At 44.4% G+C, this 23351-nt stretch overlaps 1 protein-coding gene and 1 long non-coding RNA gene across 2 annotated transcripts in view; one reads left to right on the top strand and one right to left on the bottom strand.

The window, feature by feature from the left end:
* LOC105452377 overlaps positions 1–23351 on the top strand; it is a 44587-nt gene that overhangs the window by 15961 nt on the left and 5275 nt on the right. Inside the window, exons 5-11 of the mRNA XM_011693416.1 lie at positions 1372–1660; positions 1736–1948; positions 13175–13418; positions 13783–14009; positions 15065–15266; positions 17729–18055; positions 21108–21365. Of these exons, the coding sequence (XP_011691718.1) occupies positions 1372–1660; positions 1736–1948; positions 13175–13418; positions 13783–14009; positions 15065–15266; positions 17729–18055; positions 21108–21365 (1760 nt within the window). The remainder of the gene's footprint in view (positions 1–1371; positions 1661–1735; positions 1949–13174; positions 13419–13782; positions 14010–15064; positions 15267–17728; positions 18056–21107; positions 21366–23351) is intronic.
* Positions 11587–12491, bottom strand: LOC105452302. The gene is made up of 3 exons (XR_974721.1): positions 12379–12491; positions 11999–12275; positions 11587–11927 (listed from the first exon to the last, which is right to left on the bottom strand). It is a non-coding gene; the product is annotated as an uncharacterized LOC105452302 (long non-coding RNA).

The raw sequence follows: 23351 nt of genomic DNA on the forward strand, positions 1-23351 counted from the left end.
GTGTCTCATTAATGACTGTCCTCCCTTCGCCGGGATATATAGTCGTGCCTTTATCGATATGCCATATGTCCGCGCCACTGGGAAACCTCAATAAAGCGGCCACTGTCTCTCTCGCGAATCCGGACCGCGGCGGATCGGAAGTGGAAAAGCGAAAGTCGATGAAATTTATCTCGTGTAAAAGTTGTTGCAATCACAGCGATCTTTGATTCATGATTTATAATGTCTCTCGAAAGTAAGTGGCCGACAATCAACCACGTAATGTCTTCCATTGACATTTTAATAACACCGAGTTATAAAGATATGTACATGTGTATATACTCGTTGGCGAATTTATCGCGATTAGCTTTCTATGGTGTATTAACTTTGATGTTCCAACCAGATAATTATGATATATCGCGGCTTCGTCAGCAGCAGTTAGATTAAGCGAGATACCCCGCCTCGCAGGCGAGGGGTTAATATCCCCGATTTCGGTCAAGGGGATGACAAAAAAAAGAGAGCGCATCACCCAGCCGCCAACTGTCCCGTTATCGAAAACCGATGATGTGTGTTGCGACAGCGTAAAATACAGCTCGAACGCCAATTTTCAATTACCGGGTCACAATGGCGTCCGCGTTGCGGAACAAAAACCGTCAATGCTCTCGTTCGGTACCACTAATTCGGTTCATAAACGCAGACGGGAACGAAACTACGATGCTTATTATGAGCCTCGCGTAACTCGCGTGGCTTGTTTTCAACGTGGTTGAATAATGCGTCAGTTTAATGAAGCAATTATCCTCCGTGAGATAAAATACGAAAAAAATGCCTTTAATTGCGACGAATGAATAAGTTGCGAATAAATAAAGAACAGGAATATCTTTACTCTCTTATTACATTTATATTTATATACAGAATTTGTGAGAATCGAGGTGAGAAATACGAAATCCGTTGTTCAGCTGAGATTTATAGATTTTTATTGCAAATTAATTATCCTAACACGTTGCAACGTGTAACGTCAGTTCACGAGCTTCTCCACTGCACTGAAGTGCGCGCATCAGGGTCACTCTTAAAACTCTGATGCAATCCGCCGATATCCAATTATTCCCGCGCAACGTCGGTGTAACGCGCGGCGCTGTGTAAGACCAGTCGTGTCCACTGACGGGTTTCGTTCACCCGTCGAGCTTGTTCACCAAGCTTTTCCCGTCCGCTCTTCAGCTCCTTCCGAGATCTTTACGATGTCCTGGTCGTGGCGCGGCGAGATTCTCGATCGGCAGTTCGTATCAAATCAAACCACCCGCGTAAAGAACCTCCCCTGTATATATATCTTCTCAACCATCGATCAAGTCTACCGATAAGACTTATCCCGAAGAGTGTCTTATCTACTCGTTGTTGCAGCAGCAACGGGAGGGCACCAGTGTCCAGCAAGCCGCCCCTGCCACCGCAACCGCCGCGCGTCGCCGCTCTGGGCACGACGATTCGAGCGTCGGCGTCGACGTCGGCGTCGCGCCGACGCGCCGCCACGGACCTTGGTAACCCGGCGGCGATCGAGATGGCGAAGGCCCGCGCGATGCAGGCCGCCCAGGAGCGCCCGGTCGGCCTACTGGAGACCGACCTCGACGAGGCGGTGAGCTACAACGGCACGACATACACCACCGCTGGTCCGAACTCTGCCGCCGCAGCTACCGCCGCCACCGCCGCCGCCGCTACCACCGCCGCCGCCGCCGCCGCCGCCGCTGCCGCCGCCGGCGCCGGTGGTAAGAAGACCCGCAGCCTGCTCGACCTCAACCACACCTCGGCGGCGGCGCCGCGGCCGCGGCCCGAGCACGCCCTCCACGTACCCCAGTCGCCCGACGGCGCTACGCACAGGAGCCCCCGCGACGACGTCGTGTCCGCCGCAACGTCCGCCATCCACCAGCGGCCCCACAAGTCCATGGAGTTCCTCCTCGACAAGGAGAACCTGCATTTCGTCAAGGTGAGTGGTATCCCCGCTGGCGTCAATTTTACATCGTGTCCGGGATTTACTCGCTTCAATATTGTTCGGTCATGCGACGTGAGCCAGCTGAAGGGCCGCGCGCGAAATCGCGAGAGTTGCCAGATCGATCTCCGACTGGCCGTCGACGACGAGAGGTTGCGTCGCGACGAGATACGTCCCGATCACGTTGCGAGATCGATCGCGTGCGTGCGAGGCTGGGATGCTGGACGGAATGCACCTATATTAGATCCCGATGAGCGGAACCCCTGTTCCGTGATAAATCGAGTCATGCTTGCGTTGCGAAATCGGTCGCGCGTGATATTGGGAAAGGGGACGACGTTCCAGCGTACAAAGAAGAAGTATTTCGCATTTCGCTAAGTTCCGCTCGCGTCTCGATACTGACAGGGTATTACGAAAAACGTTGCGAAATCACAAACGGTTGTCAAATATTCTCAGGCCGATGACGATTGATGATGATTGAGGTAGTCGATCAACGTAATCAACGTGCTTTATAAAGGTCGGAGGGTCATTTAGTGCTCGGCGAAATTGATCGAAAAAAAAAAAATTTCGCAACGCCCCGTATACATCGCACGAAGATTAATTGGGAATGTTCCAAATGCAGACGTAGATTATTTGCCATTAATTAACACGGTTTTGATCGATACGTTAATTAACCCAAGTTATACGTGCCCCTCGCGCTATCGTCGTGTCAGAAATTAGCATTCGTTTAATTAACGTCGTGTCGCATGCGGATTATCGTCTCGTCACTCAGCGGTCGAACCGACTTGTCTGATATAAATTCTCTTTCGCGATGTATCGTAAGAATATTTTGTCGCGCATAATACACTTACACGTAGCGTGGTGATAATTTTCAGACTGTGATCGTTCTCAAAAATTAAAATTGAAAGATCTCTTTCCTCAAGAAAAGTTGAATTAAATAGCACAGCTTCCCTTTGATGAAGAAGAGAAGTGATCGTCGAGTGATTCGAATTGATTAACAAACGCGTAAATACGATGTTTCGAGACTGGCTCCAATCTGACTTGGAATCTGCGCTTCGCTTGCGATCCTCGTTTACATCCCGAAGCCACATCGCAACCCAAGTGAGTGCCTTCACAGGCAAATTGTAACCGTAACCGCGTTCTGGAAACCGCCGCTCTAATCTCGCTGTCGATAGAACACCGCCGGCCGCAGGGGTGCCCCGTATCGACGGGCTGGCCTAAATTAGGTCTCGCCGAATGAACTCATTTTATAGCGAGCGGCGAATCTCGCCGTTACTACTTCGATTCCGCTTCCTCTCTCGTGCCTGTCGTCTAGGTATATCGCAGCGAGGATCGATAGAGGCTCCTTCCGCGACAAGGTGCGACGATGAGTGTCGCAGAGTCTTTCTTCCGCATTGGCGTAGTTTCACGTGGACTCCCCTCGGGCTTTCTTCGGGGGTGGGGGGGGAGGGGAAACGACTTCATATAAACGCCACGGAGTTTCCCTAAGATATCAAACGTTAACTCCTTTACCTTCTTTAACTCCTCGGAATTCTTATTTACCTCTTATTTGAGAAGGGAAACCTCAGTTTCTTTCAGTCAATTTACTTTTACACTATTGACAAAGCTTCAGGATTTCAACAACGTCGGAGTGATATATTTATAATTTTTGTAACGTTGGTCAAATCTCTCTTCAGTCGTTTGAATCACGGATTTTTATTGACAGAGAAATGTCGATTCTCGAGATGATCGCGTGATCGCGTGAAGGAGTTCGTGTATTATTTTTTTTTTTTCAGATACTTCTGGATAACACGGTTTTTAGATCTTGACATTGTGTGTTTTCACAATGCCACGAGCTATCATGAACAACCGTCATAACTCTTGGCCGGAGTCTCTTTCTCTTTCTCGTTTGTCCTGCTTTCTCCCCGGTGTGTGTTTCTCGCGATGGCGGCTCTGTTACACGTCCGCGAAGGATATAAAGACATCGATCTCACCTCGCATGTTGATATAATTATTACCAATCCTCGTTCTGAACTCACGCATGACCGGGCCGGGGGCTCTCGATTGAGAGCGTCGGTTTTCGCGTTTTGTCGTCAGTCACGCGATGGACAAATTAACGTCACGTCGGTCACTCTCTGTTCGAAACTTCCTTTAATGTTGTTAAGCTATTTGAACCGGACTGCAATATATTGATCTCGGATTTTCGAAACGTCTCGTCTACCGTGATCTAGCCGAGCGTAAGAAGAAGGTGGCTTTAATAAGGGTCGTCGACGGTCACGGGATTACGCTTCACGGGACGACGGCCGATCGCCGGTCTCGATGTTCGGCATCGCGCATCGTGGGAGCCGCGTCGATCATTCGTTCCGTTCGAGTCTCTTAAACAGCTACATACGGCGTAGCGAAGACCGTTGACCCTTTGTGCTTTGGTTCACGCCCTTCCTTTTCACGCGTGCACACGTTTCGATCGGCTCGATTAACGCTAGGTGGTCCGCCATACGCTCTTGCAGCCGAGCGCTATTACGCGCTACATTGCGGCTATTCTATACGTATCTGTCTCTTGTCAAAGAAACCGCGAATGTGGACCAAGCGCGAGATCGAGAGTTCCCTGTTAAATACATAAGAACGAAAACCGTTGGAAAGAAGAGCGTGGGAAGGAACAAGTGAAATTATGAATCTTACGAGATTTCCTCGGACCTAACGGCAGTCTAATAACAACTTGGTATGTAAAAATCGTGTGCTCGTAGCGTATAGAAAATTTCTAACGCGACCTCTTTTGTCGAGCAGTTTCTCGCGCGCTTCTCGAAGAGAACCGGAAAATTATACAACCGTGCACGCATGCACGCGGTTTCCGTTTTTTTAATAGCATAACTCATGCAGGCGCGCGCGCTCGCGATATATCCTTGCGAGATATGTTCGTTTGCGGAACACTCGGCAGTCCCTCTTCTTCGGCATTCTAAAACCAGGTATCTCATCTATCTCCCTCTATTTCGTCTCGTACCATTGCCATCCTCTTGTTTCGTTTCTGCGTCCTCGTCTCTTTTCATTCTTTCCCGTGGCGTTTCCTCCTTCTCCTCCTCCTCCTCCTCCTCCCGGTTTTACTTATTACGTAACGGGAAACGACGAAGAGGACAGGGCGAGTGGAAGGAATTCGGTGGGAAAAGGGGGAAACGGTGGAGAGGGGAAAGCGGGGGAAAGGGGGAAGGGTAAAATCTCGCGATAGGTCGATAACCCTTATGCGCATTCTTCCGGAGTCGGGAGAGAAGGCCCGACAAAGTGTCGCCTCAAAGAGGACCACCCTGAGGAGGAAGAGAGGTGAAGCGGCGTAGAAGCACTTTGATCGCCGTCCGCGAATATAGCTTTGAAGACCGACGACGGCCGATGGTCGAAGTCGCCGATTTTCAACGGATCAAACGCGTGGAAGTAACATTTCTAGAAACGTACGAGTTTAGTACCGAGCCGAGTACGATGATATTGACCACTTGAGGAACCCCTCGCGTATTGTTGCGGGATAATCGATAGCTGTTCGGATAAAAATATCATGTTAGTGCATCGTTGCGATCCCTATTGCTGGAAAATAGCAATGGACGCCTAACATAGGAAACGCTGAAATGTCGTAATTCCATCAAATTGTTTTTACGCCACTATAGCCAGTAATCTTTTCCAGTAGGAATTACCTGTAAATTGTTGCCCAGTGATTCTAAGAAAATTGTTTTCAACCTATACTATGCATGTATGCAATACATATAGACTTACGACATAGCAGTCGAAGTTGATTTTGATGTCAAATATGTAATTTTTATTACATTGCAATTATACATAGATATTTTCGACAGATCTTAGAAACATTCGTAATACGGAACAGTGTTGGAGAGGTTTGTACGGTATAGAGAGGTTCACCTTCCTCTTTTACTCGGAAGCCTTGCGCCAGATGTAACATACGCGCCGCGCTAATTTCCGTGATGATTTGGCGGGTAAGGTGGATCAGAGAGGCAATCCCGTACACGGCCACGCGACTTTCCGGGGGCTGCGCATTGTGCAAATATCGGTCCAGTGTGTCCACGACTTTAACAATGCCTCCTCCCGTTTTCCCCCATCCTCCCGTGCCCTTCAGCTTCCTCCTCTCATCTCGCTTCCACCAGCATAGCGTATTGATCGACCAACATCAACGGTAGCGGCTCGTCCCGCCGCGTGCGCGTGTGTACGTGTGCACACGCGTTTCTTCGTATACGTGCGCGTTACGCTTCGTCGTCCCGCGATACGCGCGCTTCCACATACGAGCGCACGAACCGATCTCTCTCTCTCTCTCTCTGTCTCTCTCATTCCGCTTCATGCACTCCGGCCTGGCGAATCCAACACCACGACGCCTAGCACGCGAATCTGTGCCACGTTGACCCCGCGAGCCCGCGGATGGAGTCGCTTCTATCCAGCTGTTATCTCGCGAGACCGTTTAGCCGAGTCTTTGTTGTGAAACTAAAAGAGAAAGAGGGCTGATTTCTTTTACAAGTTTCTCCCTATACGACAATCCGTGAATTTATTGGAATATGTTTCTCCGGATCTTTTTCTTTTCGGCAATTTAGTCGTCTTATTAGAATTGTCATTATATGAATATGTTTATATTTTACATGAATTTAAGAATTTTAGGATAATTTTATGACAAACTTTCTTAGCGAAATACTCACCGTGTTAAAATTATTATATAACATTATTAAATGTTTATCAAAAGGATGAAATTTCAAATCGACATAAACACACCTGAGGATATTTCAAAATTAATAATTGAAACATGAGAATATCTCACATATTTTAAGTTTTTTTAGTATAATACTCATTCTACGCAGGACGTCGTGATGTTAAAAAAAAAAATAAACAATCGCCTAACAATTATTCTTGCGCGATTCCGCGGATGACGTTGGACTGCAGATATTCGCATTATGCGAAGTATTAATCATCACTATTATAATTTCGAGCCGTAGCTTCAAAACAGAAGTCAAGAGCCACGCGAGCTGTTTTTTTTTCTTTCCAATAATGGCCGTGACATTTGCATCCGTTAAGCACGCGTGGATAGTAATGTAAATTCGCAATTAACATTTATCCTCCGACTCTGTTGTCGCACCTTGTTGTGTGTCGTGCAAGAAAAATTGCTGCTTGTTTTGACACGCGAATGAAAATCAAATTTAATTGTGCGTCGCACAAAGCGGGGAGCGGGGGAGAGAGAAATTTCCCTCCGGAAAACCGTCGAACGTTTAAATGCATTACCTCTCATCCGCGTTTGATAACTTGATTGTCCCGTAATAATTTCGAAAAGCCACGACGCGTCGTTCCGCGACGTAATGAATGTCGTGCGTTTGCTCGGATATCCCTGTTAGCAGAATTGTTGGCAAATTCCGCGCAATTTACCACGTCATAGCGCCATTAAATTCCATCGTCGGACGTTTCGATCACGAAACCAGAAGAGCCGCGTAAATTCGAATGATTTCCAGCGGTTGAAAACGTCGTTATTTCATTCCGGCAAAATTTCACGATAATTTTTGTATTGCGGTCGATCAAAATTTTCAAAATCCCCCTAATGCGCGACACACGGTAAGAGTCTATTGCATTGGAATAAGGAAGGGATTAAGGGGGTCACGGTAAAGTCAATGAATCATGTGGAATCGTCTGTTTGCATTCAATGAATATGCTGCCGCGATCGATGGTCACGCCTGGCCTGTTAAGAATCATCGAGAGTCAACAATATAGCGTAAAGCCGATGCACATCATCGTTAAGAGAGATACGCGTTCGCGGTAGCTTGATTCTTAAGATTGGTTAAAATAGAATCAATAATTCAGCAAATTAGATTTTGAATATTTCTTGGCGTCGAACAGATCTCGGACAGCCCCCCCCCTGCCCAGAGAGAATCTCTCTCACGCTGCTTCTACTCGTGTCAGACAAACCTCGACAGCTTGTTGCGACTCGGGCCAGCATTTCCGGTTCATTTTCCGACGAAAACGTCACGACCCGTGCCAGCGCCCATTCGTCTGATTCGTCTCGTCTCGTCTCGTTTCGTCCCGTCTGGTCTCGTCCGGGACACGAAATTGTGCCGCGTGTAGGCTCTCGCAAATCGATTCGAAGTCTCACACTGCACCTGCATATGCGCCCGTATCCCACACACTTGTATGCTGCAGTTGGCATGTCGAGATCGGGAAAGCAGTCGACATTCCGCCAACCGGACGCATATCGGTGGCATTATGTAAGCACTAGCGGCTGAACTAACTTTAGAACACAAAGTAATTTTAAACAAAATGAAAATAAATATCCCCGGAGATGGTAGAAATGCGTGTTTAAATGGAGAAACTTTTATGGGATAGTCAAAGATACTTGTATATATTTACAGAACCTGTCGATATGAACCTGTCAGAGTATTGGAAAGTCTACACATTCTTTTAGAAAAATATGAAAGTTATTATTTTTTGTAAAAATTATGGCATATACGTGTAGCTTTTATACAGATTGAAAATAATTTATCATCTTTTAGTTTTCAATTTTTTTGTAATCTTTGAAGTGCATCATGAAGAGCGGTATTGTGTTATCGAGGACTGTCCAGAAGTTGACCCTTTGTTAACTACCCTTGCGTCGCCCTTGTATTTGACCTACTTTTGCACCCTATTTCGGTTGAAAGATCTTGGCATATAATAGAGGGGAAGCAGCTCCACCTCAGGAGGGATGATTTTAATCCTTCGCGACAGCTTGAATATGGATTATTTCGATATCGAATTTCAAGAGCCCAATTTGATTGGAGTAAAAAGTTCGGTGTAAAACGAGCACCTTTCTAAATGAATACTTTTTATTAATTAGGACTAAAAAGGCTGCGAGAATCGAAGATAATTACATATCCTCTCTTTTGTAAAAAAAAGTGACCCTTATAATTTTCAAAATGCACTAGTAATAATTATAGAGGTGAAGTGGTTTTCTTGCTGAGAGTTTTTCGGCAGCGTTATTCCTCTCTCTCTCGAGCGATTCCGTAAAGTCGCGGCGTCGATTGCGTTAGACCGTTTAGGTGCTGGGCGGTGAAAGAAAGAGGCAGTTGCGTGAAACGTTAATACCCGCGGCGGGCAAGAGAGTCGAAGGCCGAGCGAGAATCCGCGACGTGTGGGCGCTCCTCGTGCCCACGTGTATCCACGATACGGGCTGTGCCACGTGCAGTGTCGTAAACATCCAGGGGCCGACGGTCGTGCGCGACATGAAGCGTCTTAAAGCCACGTAATAATCGTAGGCTTTATTTCAACTTTTATACATTAGGCTAGCGTCCGCAAACAGTTCCCCTCCGGGGAAATGAATGTTTCATGCATTGAAGGGATATCATTTCATATCGTATATAAGAACTGGGATTAATGACTGCCTTCTCTTTTTTTCTTACATCGACTAAAGGCTCGGTTCGTGAATAAAGACTTAACATTCTCTGATGATGAATTGCGAAGTACAAAGGTCATGTCGAATGAGATCCGCGTCAATGCGCGCGAGAACCTTCGGCTAGAAAGTTCGGAAACAAAGGCTGCACGTGCTGGCTGCTTGCGGATTCTTGGTGTTACTCCTTTCGCGTGATAAAACCGACGACTTTCCGTTCCCCCGCGTAACGCGACTTTGCACGAGGGGCTCCGTTCGCACGCATTTACGAGCACTGTGTCGGTGATCCGCGCATATGCGTGCCGCATGTGCGCAATGCGTGGCTTCGCATAGACGATATTTTAGTCAAAACGCATTAGGCATCGGCTTCGACCAATTGAAAAATATCAATTGAAAAATAAATTACGTGTGTTTATTGAAGTTTAATTATAACGTAGCTTCTCAAAATAACGTGAAATAATGCGAAAAAGACGAAAAAGATTCGATAATTGAAAACTCAAGAGAAGAGAAAATGGACTTCTTACATAATTGGTTTCTCGTTTCTTCAAATAAACTTAAAGAACCTGCTGTTGACTTTGTATCACTTTAAAATCGTACTTCGTACAAATAATATATTATTTTTTATGCAAATTACCGATAGCTTCACTTTTAAGTAAATTCGTACTTCGTACAAATAATATGTTATTTTTTATGCAAATTACCGATGTTATCAACTATTTGACTATGCCAGCTGTTGTTCATTTTCAACATAGTTCGCTATCGTAATACACTTTCGAGCAACATTTCTATGATAAGACGGCAGGAATTATTTAGACATGAGAAGGCGATTCTCCGCCGTTTGCAATTCCAAAGTTTCGAGCGGCCGAGGAAAAGTTCTGCAACTTCCGCTGTACTGGTGTGGGTGCATTATTAAGGCCAGCCTTCGAAAACAATTGCAATCGATGGCGGTTAACAATGAATGGTAAAAGGCGAGCCTCGGTGCAGAAGTTTTCCTTTTTTCTTATGACTATAGACTTGGGAGTACACGACTGTTAGAACTATATCCACGAGATTATATCGTAGATATACAATTTATGCGAGTGTATGTAATTTCGACGAATTGTTAATGCCGTCGTCAACATATAATTGGCAACATCGCGGAACATAGTTAAAGGCACATAAAGAGCTATAGGTATTTTCACTCCTATATACAACTTTATATAAAATATAAAAAAAAATCGACTCACTGGTTTGTAGAATTAATTTTTTAAAGCTAGAATTTGAAGGAAATAAATAATCAATATTTTAACATGTGTTACAAGATTATATTAAAAAAAACAAATATATTATAAATTACGTGTAAATGTAATAATTGGAACATTTTCATATTTTTTACACGCGTAGATTAAAAATTGCGTCTGTAAGATTCTAGTAAAAGGTGATGGATACTCTTCGATAATATCGGAATATCGTAGGCGACGCCGGTCGGCCGCACTCGCGGATGCAGCGGGAACAGGATGCATCGTCCGTCGTGATGCACATGCACTTGCGAGCGAGAGAGGCGCGGGGTCTTTGGCCGCCTTAATGGCAGATGCGATACGCCACGGGTCTTTGACGTGGCTTTCCCCTAATTCGCGTCAATTGACGGGGTGACAACGCGATGACGGAAAAGACGACGGCCTGTCGTAATTTAAATTACAGCATTATTGCATCGTCGTGTGTCTCGTCATCCGAGACGCCCGTTATGCAATGCGCGTTCGATTCGTAACGCGATATCGAATCTCGCTCATTTTTCTTCTGCTCATGTTTTATTTTAATCCTCTTTTCGTTACCGTTGATTCAGCTCGATTTCTAGACTCATCGTCTAAGTATGTCAATCGCCGCATCATATAATTTTATTAGAGGCGCAAGAAGGAGATTCGTGTTTTCAGATAAAAACGAGATTTCCGAAGGTTCCGCTCTAGAATATCTCGCTTTCATCCAGACATTTTCGGCGACTTTGCAGGCTTTGTACGGTGTAATAAGAAATTTAGCGGCTCACGAAATCGATTCTATGAAGTGAACGCCTCTTGAACTTCCCGCGTCCGCATTACGTAAACGTCCCTCACATTTCCGTACACGGATGTGTCGTTGTTCCTATCCCAGTCACACACAGCTCAGCCTTGGCCTCGTACGCCGAAACCTGCATCGCCGCCGTCCGTCTGTCCGTTTCGCGTCTGCAAATCTGGGATTGGGAAACCGACCAAGAGCTGCGCCCTCAATTTTTTTGCCATCGGAAATAACCAGGATATCACTCACATTCGATTACTTCGCCGCTTTAATGAAACACTAGTTTATCGAGAGATGAAATTTGAGGAGAAGTACATACGAATTGGAAATTAAAAATTTGTGTTTGGAGATTTCGCAGTTTCACCCTTCTCCGCTGGAATTATTTAGAAACCTATTTTAATGTTTTTAACAGAAACGCGCTTCCGACACTTTGGCGAATCCTCATCCACTTCCGCGAGTTAATTTCTTCGCGCGATGACTTTAACGAACGCTAACACTGAGAGACAGCTACCAGTTTCGCTCGGCGCTTCTTCGGCGCTAGGGACGGGGAGCCTTCAGTTGAAGAAATATTTACGGAGAGTGCGTTTCACCCTGTACGCGCCGAGGGAAATTCAACGATCTAAGACGTTCTCGAAAAATATTTTCCTTAGGCCGATACGTACACGTGTGCGCACTGGCGAACTAGAACCACTCCCTCGTTCGATGAGAAGACGGGAGACGTGGAAGCCATTCGCTTTCTGATTTAGTCCCGTTAGACTCCGTGCATGAAAATCACACGCATGTTCGTCACGTGCATCCGTTATGTGGCCGTCGCGCGATTAGCATTGAAGTCGAGACAATGAAAAATATGAAGGAGCAGTTGTAGCAGCGACAAACTACTAGAACGGGAACCGGATATCTGTCAAAACATCTTGTAAATCATCGACGTTAACTCTTTTTCTAAAAATATGACATATCTGTCCATTAACCTTTTCTTTTTAATTGAAATAATAATTCGGCATATACTTAGAAAAAAATAATTAGAATAATGTCCTGCACATACAATAACAATTTATATCTTCAGTCGTCTGAAAATGCTCTGAAAATAGAAGCGGGTCCGTGAATAAAATAGAGTGTCGTTCCCAGATCGATGGTCGCGCCTGACGCGTCACAAAGAGGGACTCGCATCGTCGATTTGTAGATCGAGAAGCGACCGCGTGGCGACCGATGGGCGATGACGGCGGCTCACGGATTCGCTAATAACGCGGCGCGTCGAATTTTGATCGAGGGCGCGGCGAGAAGCTGCGACGAGGATATCGTCGCATCGACCTTCGCGCAGGTTTGTCCCTGAAACTTTCGCAGAGCAGGATTGATGTCTCGCACGATGCTTCGCACGGCAACCACACACATTCTCTGTGTGTCACGACACGTCACCGGATGTCTCGAAACACACTTTGCGGCGCCTACTCTTCGTCAAAATCGATTTCTTCCCCGACGAACAATTCGAGGGAAAACAGTTTGTAGAAGCTAGATTAGTTATTTATTTGTCATATTTATTTATAGCTTAGATACGCACAAAGATAGACTACGTAAGATAAATATCCGTCAGCCGGTAATTTAAGTTCAAGGATTAAGATCGTAAAATTAATTACTGTCAACTCTATTATTAACTCTGCAATTCCATTATTCGAATTTTATCGTTCCAAGATTCTCTTGATGAGATTATTATCGGCGTCTTAATCCCCGAACTTGAACGAGAAATATTTCTTCCAATTTATCGCGAGAGTTCTCATAATTGCTCATAACTCGCGAACACTGAGAGAACGCTGACGGACACGAACACAAATTTGTCGTTGCAGCCGCCGGAGAATGAGCTGCAGAAAGTGGGCGAGCGCGTGCCGAGCGAGCACGAGCTTAGGGTGCAGCGATCGTTGCAGCGGCTCAATGTGCCCGACTGGTACAAGAATTCACCCGCTGCCCGCGACGGCTTCCGGCTGAAGAGGCACTCCGACGCGTCGCAGCACGGAGGATGGCGCGCCCTCGGCTCCAAGACCACCTCTCTGTCGTCTCTCTCGTCGTCTTCCAATCGACAGCCGACCACAGGTGAGATAGTTATTTTTTAATCAGGCAACAAAATGTAATCTATTTTTTAAAAAAAGTTAAAAATAAATCCGAATAAATCCTGCATAAAACAGCTCGTTATTGTAAAATATAATTAAGAATTGGGCCAAAGACGAGCAAACAAATGGTTGTATATTTATCTCTTTACTTTTTATTTGTTTGCTCGTCTTTGACCCAATTCTTAATTATATAAATCCGAACTTTTTAGATTTTTTAATAAAGAGAAAATCGAAATATCTGGCTTAATATGCAATTCTAAATCCGTGATTAAAACCACAGATATGTTTTCTCATTAAGGTAACATCTCGATAGTTTAATTATGCAATGCGACGTTCGTTTTGTTCAGGTGTCCTTCTTAGTCCCAGCCCCACGCCCCCCGTATTCTCGAGATGGAGTACCAGCTTGCTGAACAGCGCCGGCAGTTCGCCCGCGAGTTCGGCCAGGTCGTCCTTCAATCACCGGCAGCCCTACTTGGGCTGGCGTTCTCAGGAGCGACTGACGAACCCGCGGACACCGGCGGAACGTCTTGCTCAGGGTATTCTTCCCCAGCTGCAGGCCGCAAACAAGGTAAGTGCACGATTAAAAAAAAAAAGAATTCCCTTCTGTTTAACCCGTTTCTCGAGTCTTTTGTCATTTCGGTCTCATCAGATTTTCATAATCTTGTCTCCGTGTAATGTAACATTTAATCTCGGGGCTCGAATTAAAATCGTCCATCCGTTTATCCATCGTTCAACGCAATTTTCCCTTATCTAATTCGCCGCAAACGTGTCAGCCAGCAAATGCAATACCGCTCCGTGGAAATTATTGACGTCACCGTTAGCGTCACGACTTTCTTTGCGTCAGCAGGCCTTAGAATTCAAGCGTGTTTGCGAATCGATACTCGCGAGATTGTGTAAAATCTGTGTGTATGTGTTACATTTTGAATTACTTATGCGTTTACGCACTCGTCATATATTCGTACTCAAGAGCGAAAACTAATGATGCGATCCCCCGCCTGCGACCCGTTTCTCGTTCCATCCATCCGACCCTTCCGCGAGATTTACTCTTTGTGCAATTTATTTTTAATTTCCGCGGGCAGCACGCAAGCGCATCGCCGCTTTCTAAAATTAGAAATTCTGGCAGAAAAGCTTCTGTCGTCTCGTATCTTTTGCGGTTTCTTCCCAGACGAACATTTCACGCGATAGATTTTTTTAAGAATTTATTATACTCTATAGCTATTTCTTTAATGTGTTAATAATTAAAAAAAACATATCGTTAATTTTGTTTCTGTTTTAATGAATTGTCAAAGTGTATAATAACTTATTTCATGAGTGCTACAATGCCAAGAATACATAATTATTTATTATGTGTATTAGAAAATTTGTATTATTTTAATTAACTAATTACAATCTCCTGTCAATGATTTCCTCCTTCGAAACAATAATTGATTATAGTTGACAGATAATTTTTTTTTGAAAGATTTTGTAAGAGATATTCTCGAGAAAAATTGCTTGTCGAAACTTGGCATTAAAATGATGACGATAGTTAATGTTCTGGCTAAAATTAATGTGAATCGAAATGTCAATTGCATATCCATAATAAATCTTCGACTGTCCGGAACGGATTTCATGCTTGTTTCGCAACGACAGCAACAGCAGCAGCAGCAACAGACAACGAATCAGCAGCTGGAGGTACGGAACTCGATAAAGGAGGTGACTTCGGCTATCGTGCACTACGTGCAGAGCGGCCAGGAGGTCGGCGGAGGCGGCGGCGGTGGCGGCCGACTCTCGCCACGAACTCGACCTGAGGATTGGGACGACAGGGGCGGAGCGAGGTCTACCAGCCCCAGAGGTGAGCACTAAAGCATCCCCCCAGCCACAAAAAAAATATATACCATCCTATCAACACCATCACAACCACCATCACCTTTGCTCTCCGTCACGAAGGTAATTTTTGAGTTTTCCTATTTTCTTAATGTCTTCTTTTATCTTCCTTTGCAAGCTGCCTCTCTTTTTCTCTCTGTCTCTGTCTCTCTCTTTGTCTCTGTATGCATCAACTGGCTCTGCGCATCGATGAGGTCAAAACAGGTCGGTCTTTAACATTTTTAACATTCCCCCCCCGATTTCTCAGGTTAAAGAATTTTAAGGGTCCCGCGGGACGAATTTTCCGAGAGAGTGTTGGACTCACTTAGAAACGCGTTCCAATATATTTTCTTATTCCGTATTTCGAGCACCCTTAGAATTCTCCATTTAAATCCCAATTATAATACAGTTTTTAGTAAAACGTTACTATTGTGATTTACATACGAATCTCATTATATTTCAAATTAATGGAAATTAATGTAAATTAATGAATATCATTAATGGAAATTCAAATTATGGAATTTTTTAATTGAAAACTATCGTCACACGCGAATCTATTTCGTTAGATATATCCAAGGTACTAAAAGTACGATTTATCATCACGGCCGCCAATCACCGTGTATTAAATGTAAAATTCTAAACTGTCTAAATATCTAAACGAAGATTCTTCTCGTTCGTCATTGAGGCACTGAGTGCAAGTCATTGCTGCTTGCGAGAGTGCTTCTTACAAGCGGCGCGCATACACGTGTCGCACTTCAACATGGTATAAGTATTCAAGTTACAAGTACTCAGTCTACATCTTCCGCGTTTCGTATTGCGGTGCCCATTCTCTCTCATCTTGCGACCGCTGGTATCGCTTCAGATATAAATAAATCCATTGGTAGGATGCTAAATATTTAATCTCAGCATCAGATGATCGTTCATTAAACCCATCACGGATCCGCGTTACCAGAAGTGCCTTTAGATTTTGCCTTCGAGATTGTAACGAAGAACGTTTGTTCTTTATTATTCTCAGTCTTCTTTCTTAGCTTTACTGGGACCTTGACGGTTTTGTAAATAAGGTCTCTGGAAATAAGAGCTGACAACGGCGTTTTGATTTTCGAACGTTTAGTATAGAAAATGCACCCTTCCTTAGAAGGAACTGAGATTCACGGTTGTCAATTTACGGCGTTACAAAATAGCGCGATCGACAATATGTCGATTTTGAAATCCAGCGCAGCGTGATCGTATAAGTCAGCGCCGGTCGCCGGATCGTAACCTTCTCATCTCATCCCGCAGCTGCGCTGCGACTCGAGACCAGTGTCGTCGAGACAAGTCGCTGCTATTTCGAATAGTGTCTCATGACCGTCGTCACCGAAATAGATTACCCTGAAATTCAAACGCACTCTCTCATCTCTCCTCCTCCCTCCACCTTCTCGGCGCGAGCGTACTCGCGAGCGAGTTGTCAGCGAGATATAATAAATCGGAGCTGAATTGAAAAAAACCGGAGGACCATAAAGAAAGAAAAGCTTTGCGTGTGCAGTCGAAATTGCAAAGCTCTGTTTTACCACTAAGACTTTGATCGACTCTTCCCGATGCTGTTGTGACGCGCATTTGAACTTAACGCTTAACTAACACTAACACGTTCGATAACAAATAACAGAAACTAACTCGCTGCTTTTACTTAAATATATTTCTCATATAACTTTTTATTAACAAAACTCTGGTGCCAGCTTCACTAACGCTACTTTTCAAGATAGATTTACGAACATTGTTTAACGTTATATAAAATTTGAAATCAATAGGGTCGTATAGAATATCACATGTGATTACGCTGTTGGATTCTCCAATTTATTTAGCATTATTTTTAGTTTCCTTTGTTATTTGTCTCGCAATACCCATATAGTGCTTCCACTACTTAAGATGATTATAGGATCAATAAAGATAGTTAATGCCCGCATCGTCGGGTTCTAATCGTCAGGAGAGCTTTATAACGAAAGAGATTATAAATCCCCTCGGTATTATATAACACGTATGCACGCGTAGCTTCTCCCATGGCGCTTTGCGCGTTTAAGAAGTGGCAGTTATTCAGCATTTACCTTTTGCAGTATTTAATTTTGCAGCTAGATTAACGCGTTTATAGTGTTTGTAAACGAAATGTATGAAGTAAACTATGATATCGGAAAATATATAATTTGAGAGCAAATTTTTTTTATTATAATGGTTCTCCGATCCTCTTATGATCGGATATGAGAATTTGTTATTTTATAAAAGACAATTTACAAAATCTTGAACTATGGTTCGGGAAGATTTTAGAAATCTTAAAAATTAGAAGTAGATTCTTTTCCACGAAAACAGAAATAGGGTCGGAAAGATCGAAAAGTCGATTAGAATAGTTTCCGACGCCGACGCGAAAGGGGTCACTTACGACCCGGGCCTAATCGCTCTCGCATTTGTGTCGGCACCTCGAAGGGAGCGTGAGGCTGTGCTGGATGGAGAGCTCGTTCGTCGGCACGCGGCCCGTGGACTCGCCGGAGACGCCTATGAGCCTGGCGACCGACCAGGAGGCCGGCGACTGCTGCAACGCGGCCGGCACCGAGTCCTGCAGCTGCCAGGACTCGGCCGCATCCGGTCTCTACCTGGACCTGACGCCCAGCCGGGATGACGTGCGTCATCAACATCTCCAGACATCCTCGGCCGGCCCGTCGCCCACGTCCTCCTCTAACTATCATCATCACCACCACCACCACCATCAGCGTCACCATCATCGCCAGCAACAGCAACAAGGTCATCACCGCGGTGAGTTGCTGCTCGCCTAGCGGACGCGCGAAAACTTCCGGCACCCGGCTACTTCCGGTACTCCGCCTGTCGCTGAGCGCGCGAAACTGACGAAGACGATTCCGCGAGGAGATTCCCCTGTAGATTGGAAATCGAGCCAAAGATCTCGTGTGAAATAACGCGATTAATTTTAGAAGGAATTCGAAAAATAGATATATATATAAATACAATTGATATAAAAATATCAATATATTAATTAATATTTTAAAATATCAAGTATCGAAGGAAGAACGGTTAATTAGACCGCATAAATTAAAAAGAGAACTTCTCAAATTTATCGTAAAATGTATTTCACCTTCCTGTTTTCACGAGTTGCCTTACCTAGTAAAGATTGAAGAAATCCCCTTTAAGGGTGATATTTATTCGTCGCGCTTTCATCCCAACGGAGGCACTCTCTATCTCTTTCTCTCCCTTGGGACCGCGAGCTTTTTATCGTCATCACGACGGTGATTAGAGCTTACGCCCACATATCGATAATCGTTATCTCACTCTGTCCCGTCCTCGTTTTCGTCAGCTTTCGTCGCGCGCTCGGGCGAGAGCCGCAGGTGCGCGAGGCTTAATCGAGCCTTCCAGGACTCGGCTAATAATTAATTTACAAAGCCGACTCGAGTCAATATATACTCTCCTTTCTCGTTCTCGGAGGTTTTATCACTGCGACTACTGCAACGATAAGGCCTGCACGTCCACTTGGGAGCTCTCGGTAGTAAAACCTTGGAAGCTGCGAATAATCGCCGACTACGTTCAATCGAAAGTCTTTACTATCGGGAATTCCTTATTCGAGAGCGTGACTCTCAAGTGGATATCATCAGGCTTGATCGAACGGCGAGACTTGAGATGACGATAAAACGGGGAAACGAGCTCGTTGCATTAATATTTAGCGACGTCGCGGATTTACCTGATTGCAGTTTATATCGCTCGCCCGAGGACGGACTCGCGCTCGAGGACTAGTTCTCGGAAATAAACGGGAAGCCGGAAGTGCACACTCGAGTCGCGCTTTTCGCGAGGACTTTTTTTCGCGTGCAGCGAAAAAACTCTGAAATAAAAACTCTCCATTCCACGCGCGTTCTCTCGTCTCTCACTTCACACTCTGTCTGTCTCTCTCTCTCTCTCTCTTTCATTCTTATCGTCGCTCATACGAGAGAGCTCGTCGCGAAGAATTTTGTAGTACACTTTCTTACTTTGTTTACGATACGTGTCGACGACCCTCCGCTCCCCTTCCCGTTCGCTGATAAAGGAATAATTTAACGGTGCTCCCCCGTATATATCATGTATGGAGATATTAATTTTACATTAATTTAACCACTTTTTCTCTTTGCCCTTCTCCCCTTCACCTCGCTCACCATTGTCAGTAGTTATTTGCGTTTATGTATGCCTACTGTAAAGCTGTCCACTTTTACGTTTAACACCTGTAGAACCTGTACAGGTGCATACACACATACTTGTATTAATTAGGTTTACTTATGTAAAGCGCGCGCACACCGTTTATTATGTGTTACGAGCGCGTCGATATTATTATTATCATTATCGTTATTATTATTTTTAATTGTATTATTATTATTATTATTATCATTGTTATTATATTTTAATTGTGGCTCCGAAGCTCGCAGAATCACGCGCGCACGTCTCGTTTTGTCTCTTGCTGTGCCTTAATGATTTTTTTTATCCTGTAATTATTATCGAATATATACATCAAGCGCGCGAGTGATATTATTATAAAGAGTAGATTCGATCGTGTGTGAATCACGGGACGACAAGAACGATGATCTCGCGATGATTCTGCTTGCCCGGTGCTCCCCCGCCTGGTCTCTCTGTCTCACTTTCAAACGGTTCCGTACTTATTGTTCGGACGCGTCAACGATTATCATTTGTCTGTAGAGCGTAATTATTATCCCTGGCAACAAATAAATTATTGTCGTCATCCTTTTGTGTTTCCTCCGTAAATTTCTTTGTTCCCGCGTTTATTATATATATATATCTATATATTATATGTATACTACGTATGATTATTTTTTTTTCTTCTCATCCCTATGTGTTTCGTTCTTCATTAAATCGGTTCATTCTACGATTTCGATTCAATATTCTACTGCCGTATTGAAACATTTATTGACACATATCGCGCATGCATCGCGCACGTATATTTATGCACTTTCGGAAAGAACCGATTTAATGGCGCGATCACCTATGTGAATCGTCTACCGCATTACACCTAATTTCGGTCGCATTGTGTACCACGTTCTGCTTGTGTCACGGTAAGTTCTGCAGAATTTTGTTGCTTTCTCGATTTTACGACGTCAGCAATCGAGTTCTGTATTGTCTTTCCATATGTAATATTTGACAGCCGCACTTATGCGCGCGTAAAGCACAATTGATGACATTCAAGTGTTGCTCGATCGATCGATCGATAATTAGCAATCCCGAAAATGTAAAACTTGATCTGGCACACAACTAGATGTTATTACTTCGCCGCAAGTTCGCGGCGAACTCCGGTCGGTCTCGCAATGACGCGTCTGCCGCATCTACTTATTTGGATGAAGATCGCAAAAGTTTGTTCATCTCCCTAGTGATGAAGAACGTACACTTTTTCGAGGCCAAGAGAAATTTAACGAAATTAATCAAAAGGCGTAATATGAGGGAAAGGAAATCGCTTTATTCGCAATGGGGTAAAGGGGTCAATGGAACCCCGGAAAGGATTATTCCATTTTCACTCGAGTATACACGCGCGCATACATAACACACACACATACGCACACGCAGTTGCCTTCTTTATTTAAAACGGGACCAGATTAAGGGGGCAACGAGAAGGTAATCGCTTTGTTATTAATCACGGATTAACGGAAAATGGGGAAAGGCTTTATCTCGTTCTCTCACCAATGCATATACACATGTACACGCACACGTACACGGTATAAACATGCACGCACACGCGTGCACACGTACATAACACTTTCGAGGCCAAGAGGATGACGCAAACCTCTCTGTCTCTTCTTTACCCCCGCATGATACCGATGATCAGGATCGGGCCAGAGCGATACGGACGAGGCGATGGCGACGGCAGCTCTTCTGCGGAACAAACCGAGCCCGGGCTCCACGACCCTGGAGGACGTACTCGACTCCCTCCTGGGGCTGCCACCCGCGTCGCGTACCCCGAGTCCTGGCCCGGGGGGACCCGTCGTGACCGCCACGTCCGCCATCCGCCATCGCCATACGAACGCCGCCGTCGGCCAGGCGAATGCCGGGCAGAGCTGCAGCGACCTACGCCAAGACCTCCAAGGTAGGAGGACTATGTAAGTTTTCGTTCTGATCGGCAGAATCCTATCCAAGGATGATCAATCTCTATATGCGTACGAAACCCCCCTACCCTGAAGAGCGCGCGCATCGAGTCCTGTCCCGTGAGAATATTGCGCAAGCGGCAGAAAAATTCGATATCGTAAAAATATCCTTGGTCTTGGTATTTTTACTCGCAATTATAATGTCGTTCCGAAAATTTATTTCAAGAACAGAATTATTTTTTTGGAGAACTCGCGTCCACGAGGGGTAGATTCTTTTGGTACTTTATATTTTTGTCTTTTTTTTTTTCTCCTCAACAGGGGAAATCTGCCGCCAGTGCAATACGCGTTCTCTGGGTCACTTTGATGTACACGCGACCGACTGTGTATTTCGCTTTGCGCGGCGTAAAGAAAAACTTAAACTTGCGTTTCTCTTCGCCTCGTCGCCACTCACCTCACCCTTCACCCACGGCAGAACTGCGCTTTCGTAATTGAACGAAAAAAGGAACCAGGTTCCGCGCGCGAAATGAGATAAATATACTCAACATAAAATTACATATATCATACCATACGTGCATCCTTACATTTTCACCTTGTCGACGGCGCGGGGAAAACCGAGAGAGTTGCGAAAAGTAACCCCAACGACTCCCCCGAGAAAGAGACTTTCACTTTCATCCCTAAAGAGAACACGAAATAAAACGGGACGAACGAGTGCGAAGTTCGTTGCTTTTTTAACTCGAGTCTCTGTGGACCACAGTCACCGACCGACTCGATTTGTTCAGTCTCTATCGATATAGAAAAAAAAAAAAACCATGAGAACATCATTCGAGAACACACGAAGAAGAAGGCGGTAACGTCTAATCCCGCCCGATCTCGAACGCCTCCCTCGAACTCACGTTCTTTTGCACCTTTGCAGAGGCGAGCCTAAGGGCGTGTAAAGGGGTCGTAGACACCCCAGAGTCCAAGGACGAGTTTGGCCGTGGCTTGGCCGCCGCAGCAGCCGCTCGCTGCTTATCGCGCGAATGATTAGGACCGCATGATTAATAACACGAGCCGAGACGGAGATCGTAAGACAAAAAATCATCACCAAGACTCTCGACACTATCTTTCTCTATCTCTCTGTCTTTTCTTACATATATCTTTTCTCTCTGTCTCTTTTAAAGATCTGTCCCCCTTTTAGCAGCGCTTCCTATACTTTCGAGCGATCAATCTGTCTCAACCACCTTCACGCTCTTTTATTGCGAAAAAAAATTTTTACTCGCGTTATCGAATTTCGAAAGACTAAATTTATCTTTTTGAAAGTATTATTTATATTTTATTTTATTAAATTTTTTTATATGGATCTCGATAACAATTGATTTGCTTCATTAGACTTAATACCACGTTTATTTTTGACACGAAAAACGTAGGAAAGTGCGACTAAAGAGAAACAGATCTTCTATGGTTCTGTGCACGATCAAGCTTGATGGCACGTGGGATGGGTTAGATACACAGATTGGATTCGCTTTTACGCGAACTACAGCAATGTGCCCACTCGCTCCTGTTACAGCAAGTCTTTTTTCTAATTGTAACTTATATTCAATAAATATATAGCACTAAAAGTAAAAAACTTAATTCAAAGAATGTTTATTAATATTTTTATAGAAGCTGTCTGCAAAAAATAAAAAAAGAATTGACTGTTTCGTAAGGATTTTTAAGAGAAATTTAAAAATAAAAATTATCGCACAATAAAATGTTTTCATTTATGAAATTAAAAATTGTATTTGTCTTTCTTTCTAAATTAATGTTCGTCCACTGCGACAATGAAAAGCATATAACAATATAACGTTACTGTGAAGGAACCTTTTGGAAGAAAGGGCTAATTTAATAACAATTTTTAAAAGTCTTAAATAATTATATTACCTGTACTTTATATACTTTCAAAAAAAAAAAATAATTTTTGATACAATAGAACTCGATATATTTTTCTGATACATTCTTTTTAGTTATAG

This window comes from Wasmannia auropunctata, unplaced genomic scaffold (genome assembly GCF_000956235.1).
Source record: "Wasmannia auropunctata unplaced genomic scaffold, wasmannia.A_1.0 LD336033.1, whole genome shotgun sequence".
In the NCBI taxonomy this organism is placed as follows: Eukaryota; Metazoa; Arthropoda; class Insecta; order Hymenoptera; family Formicidae; genus Wasmannia; species Wasmannia auropunctata.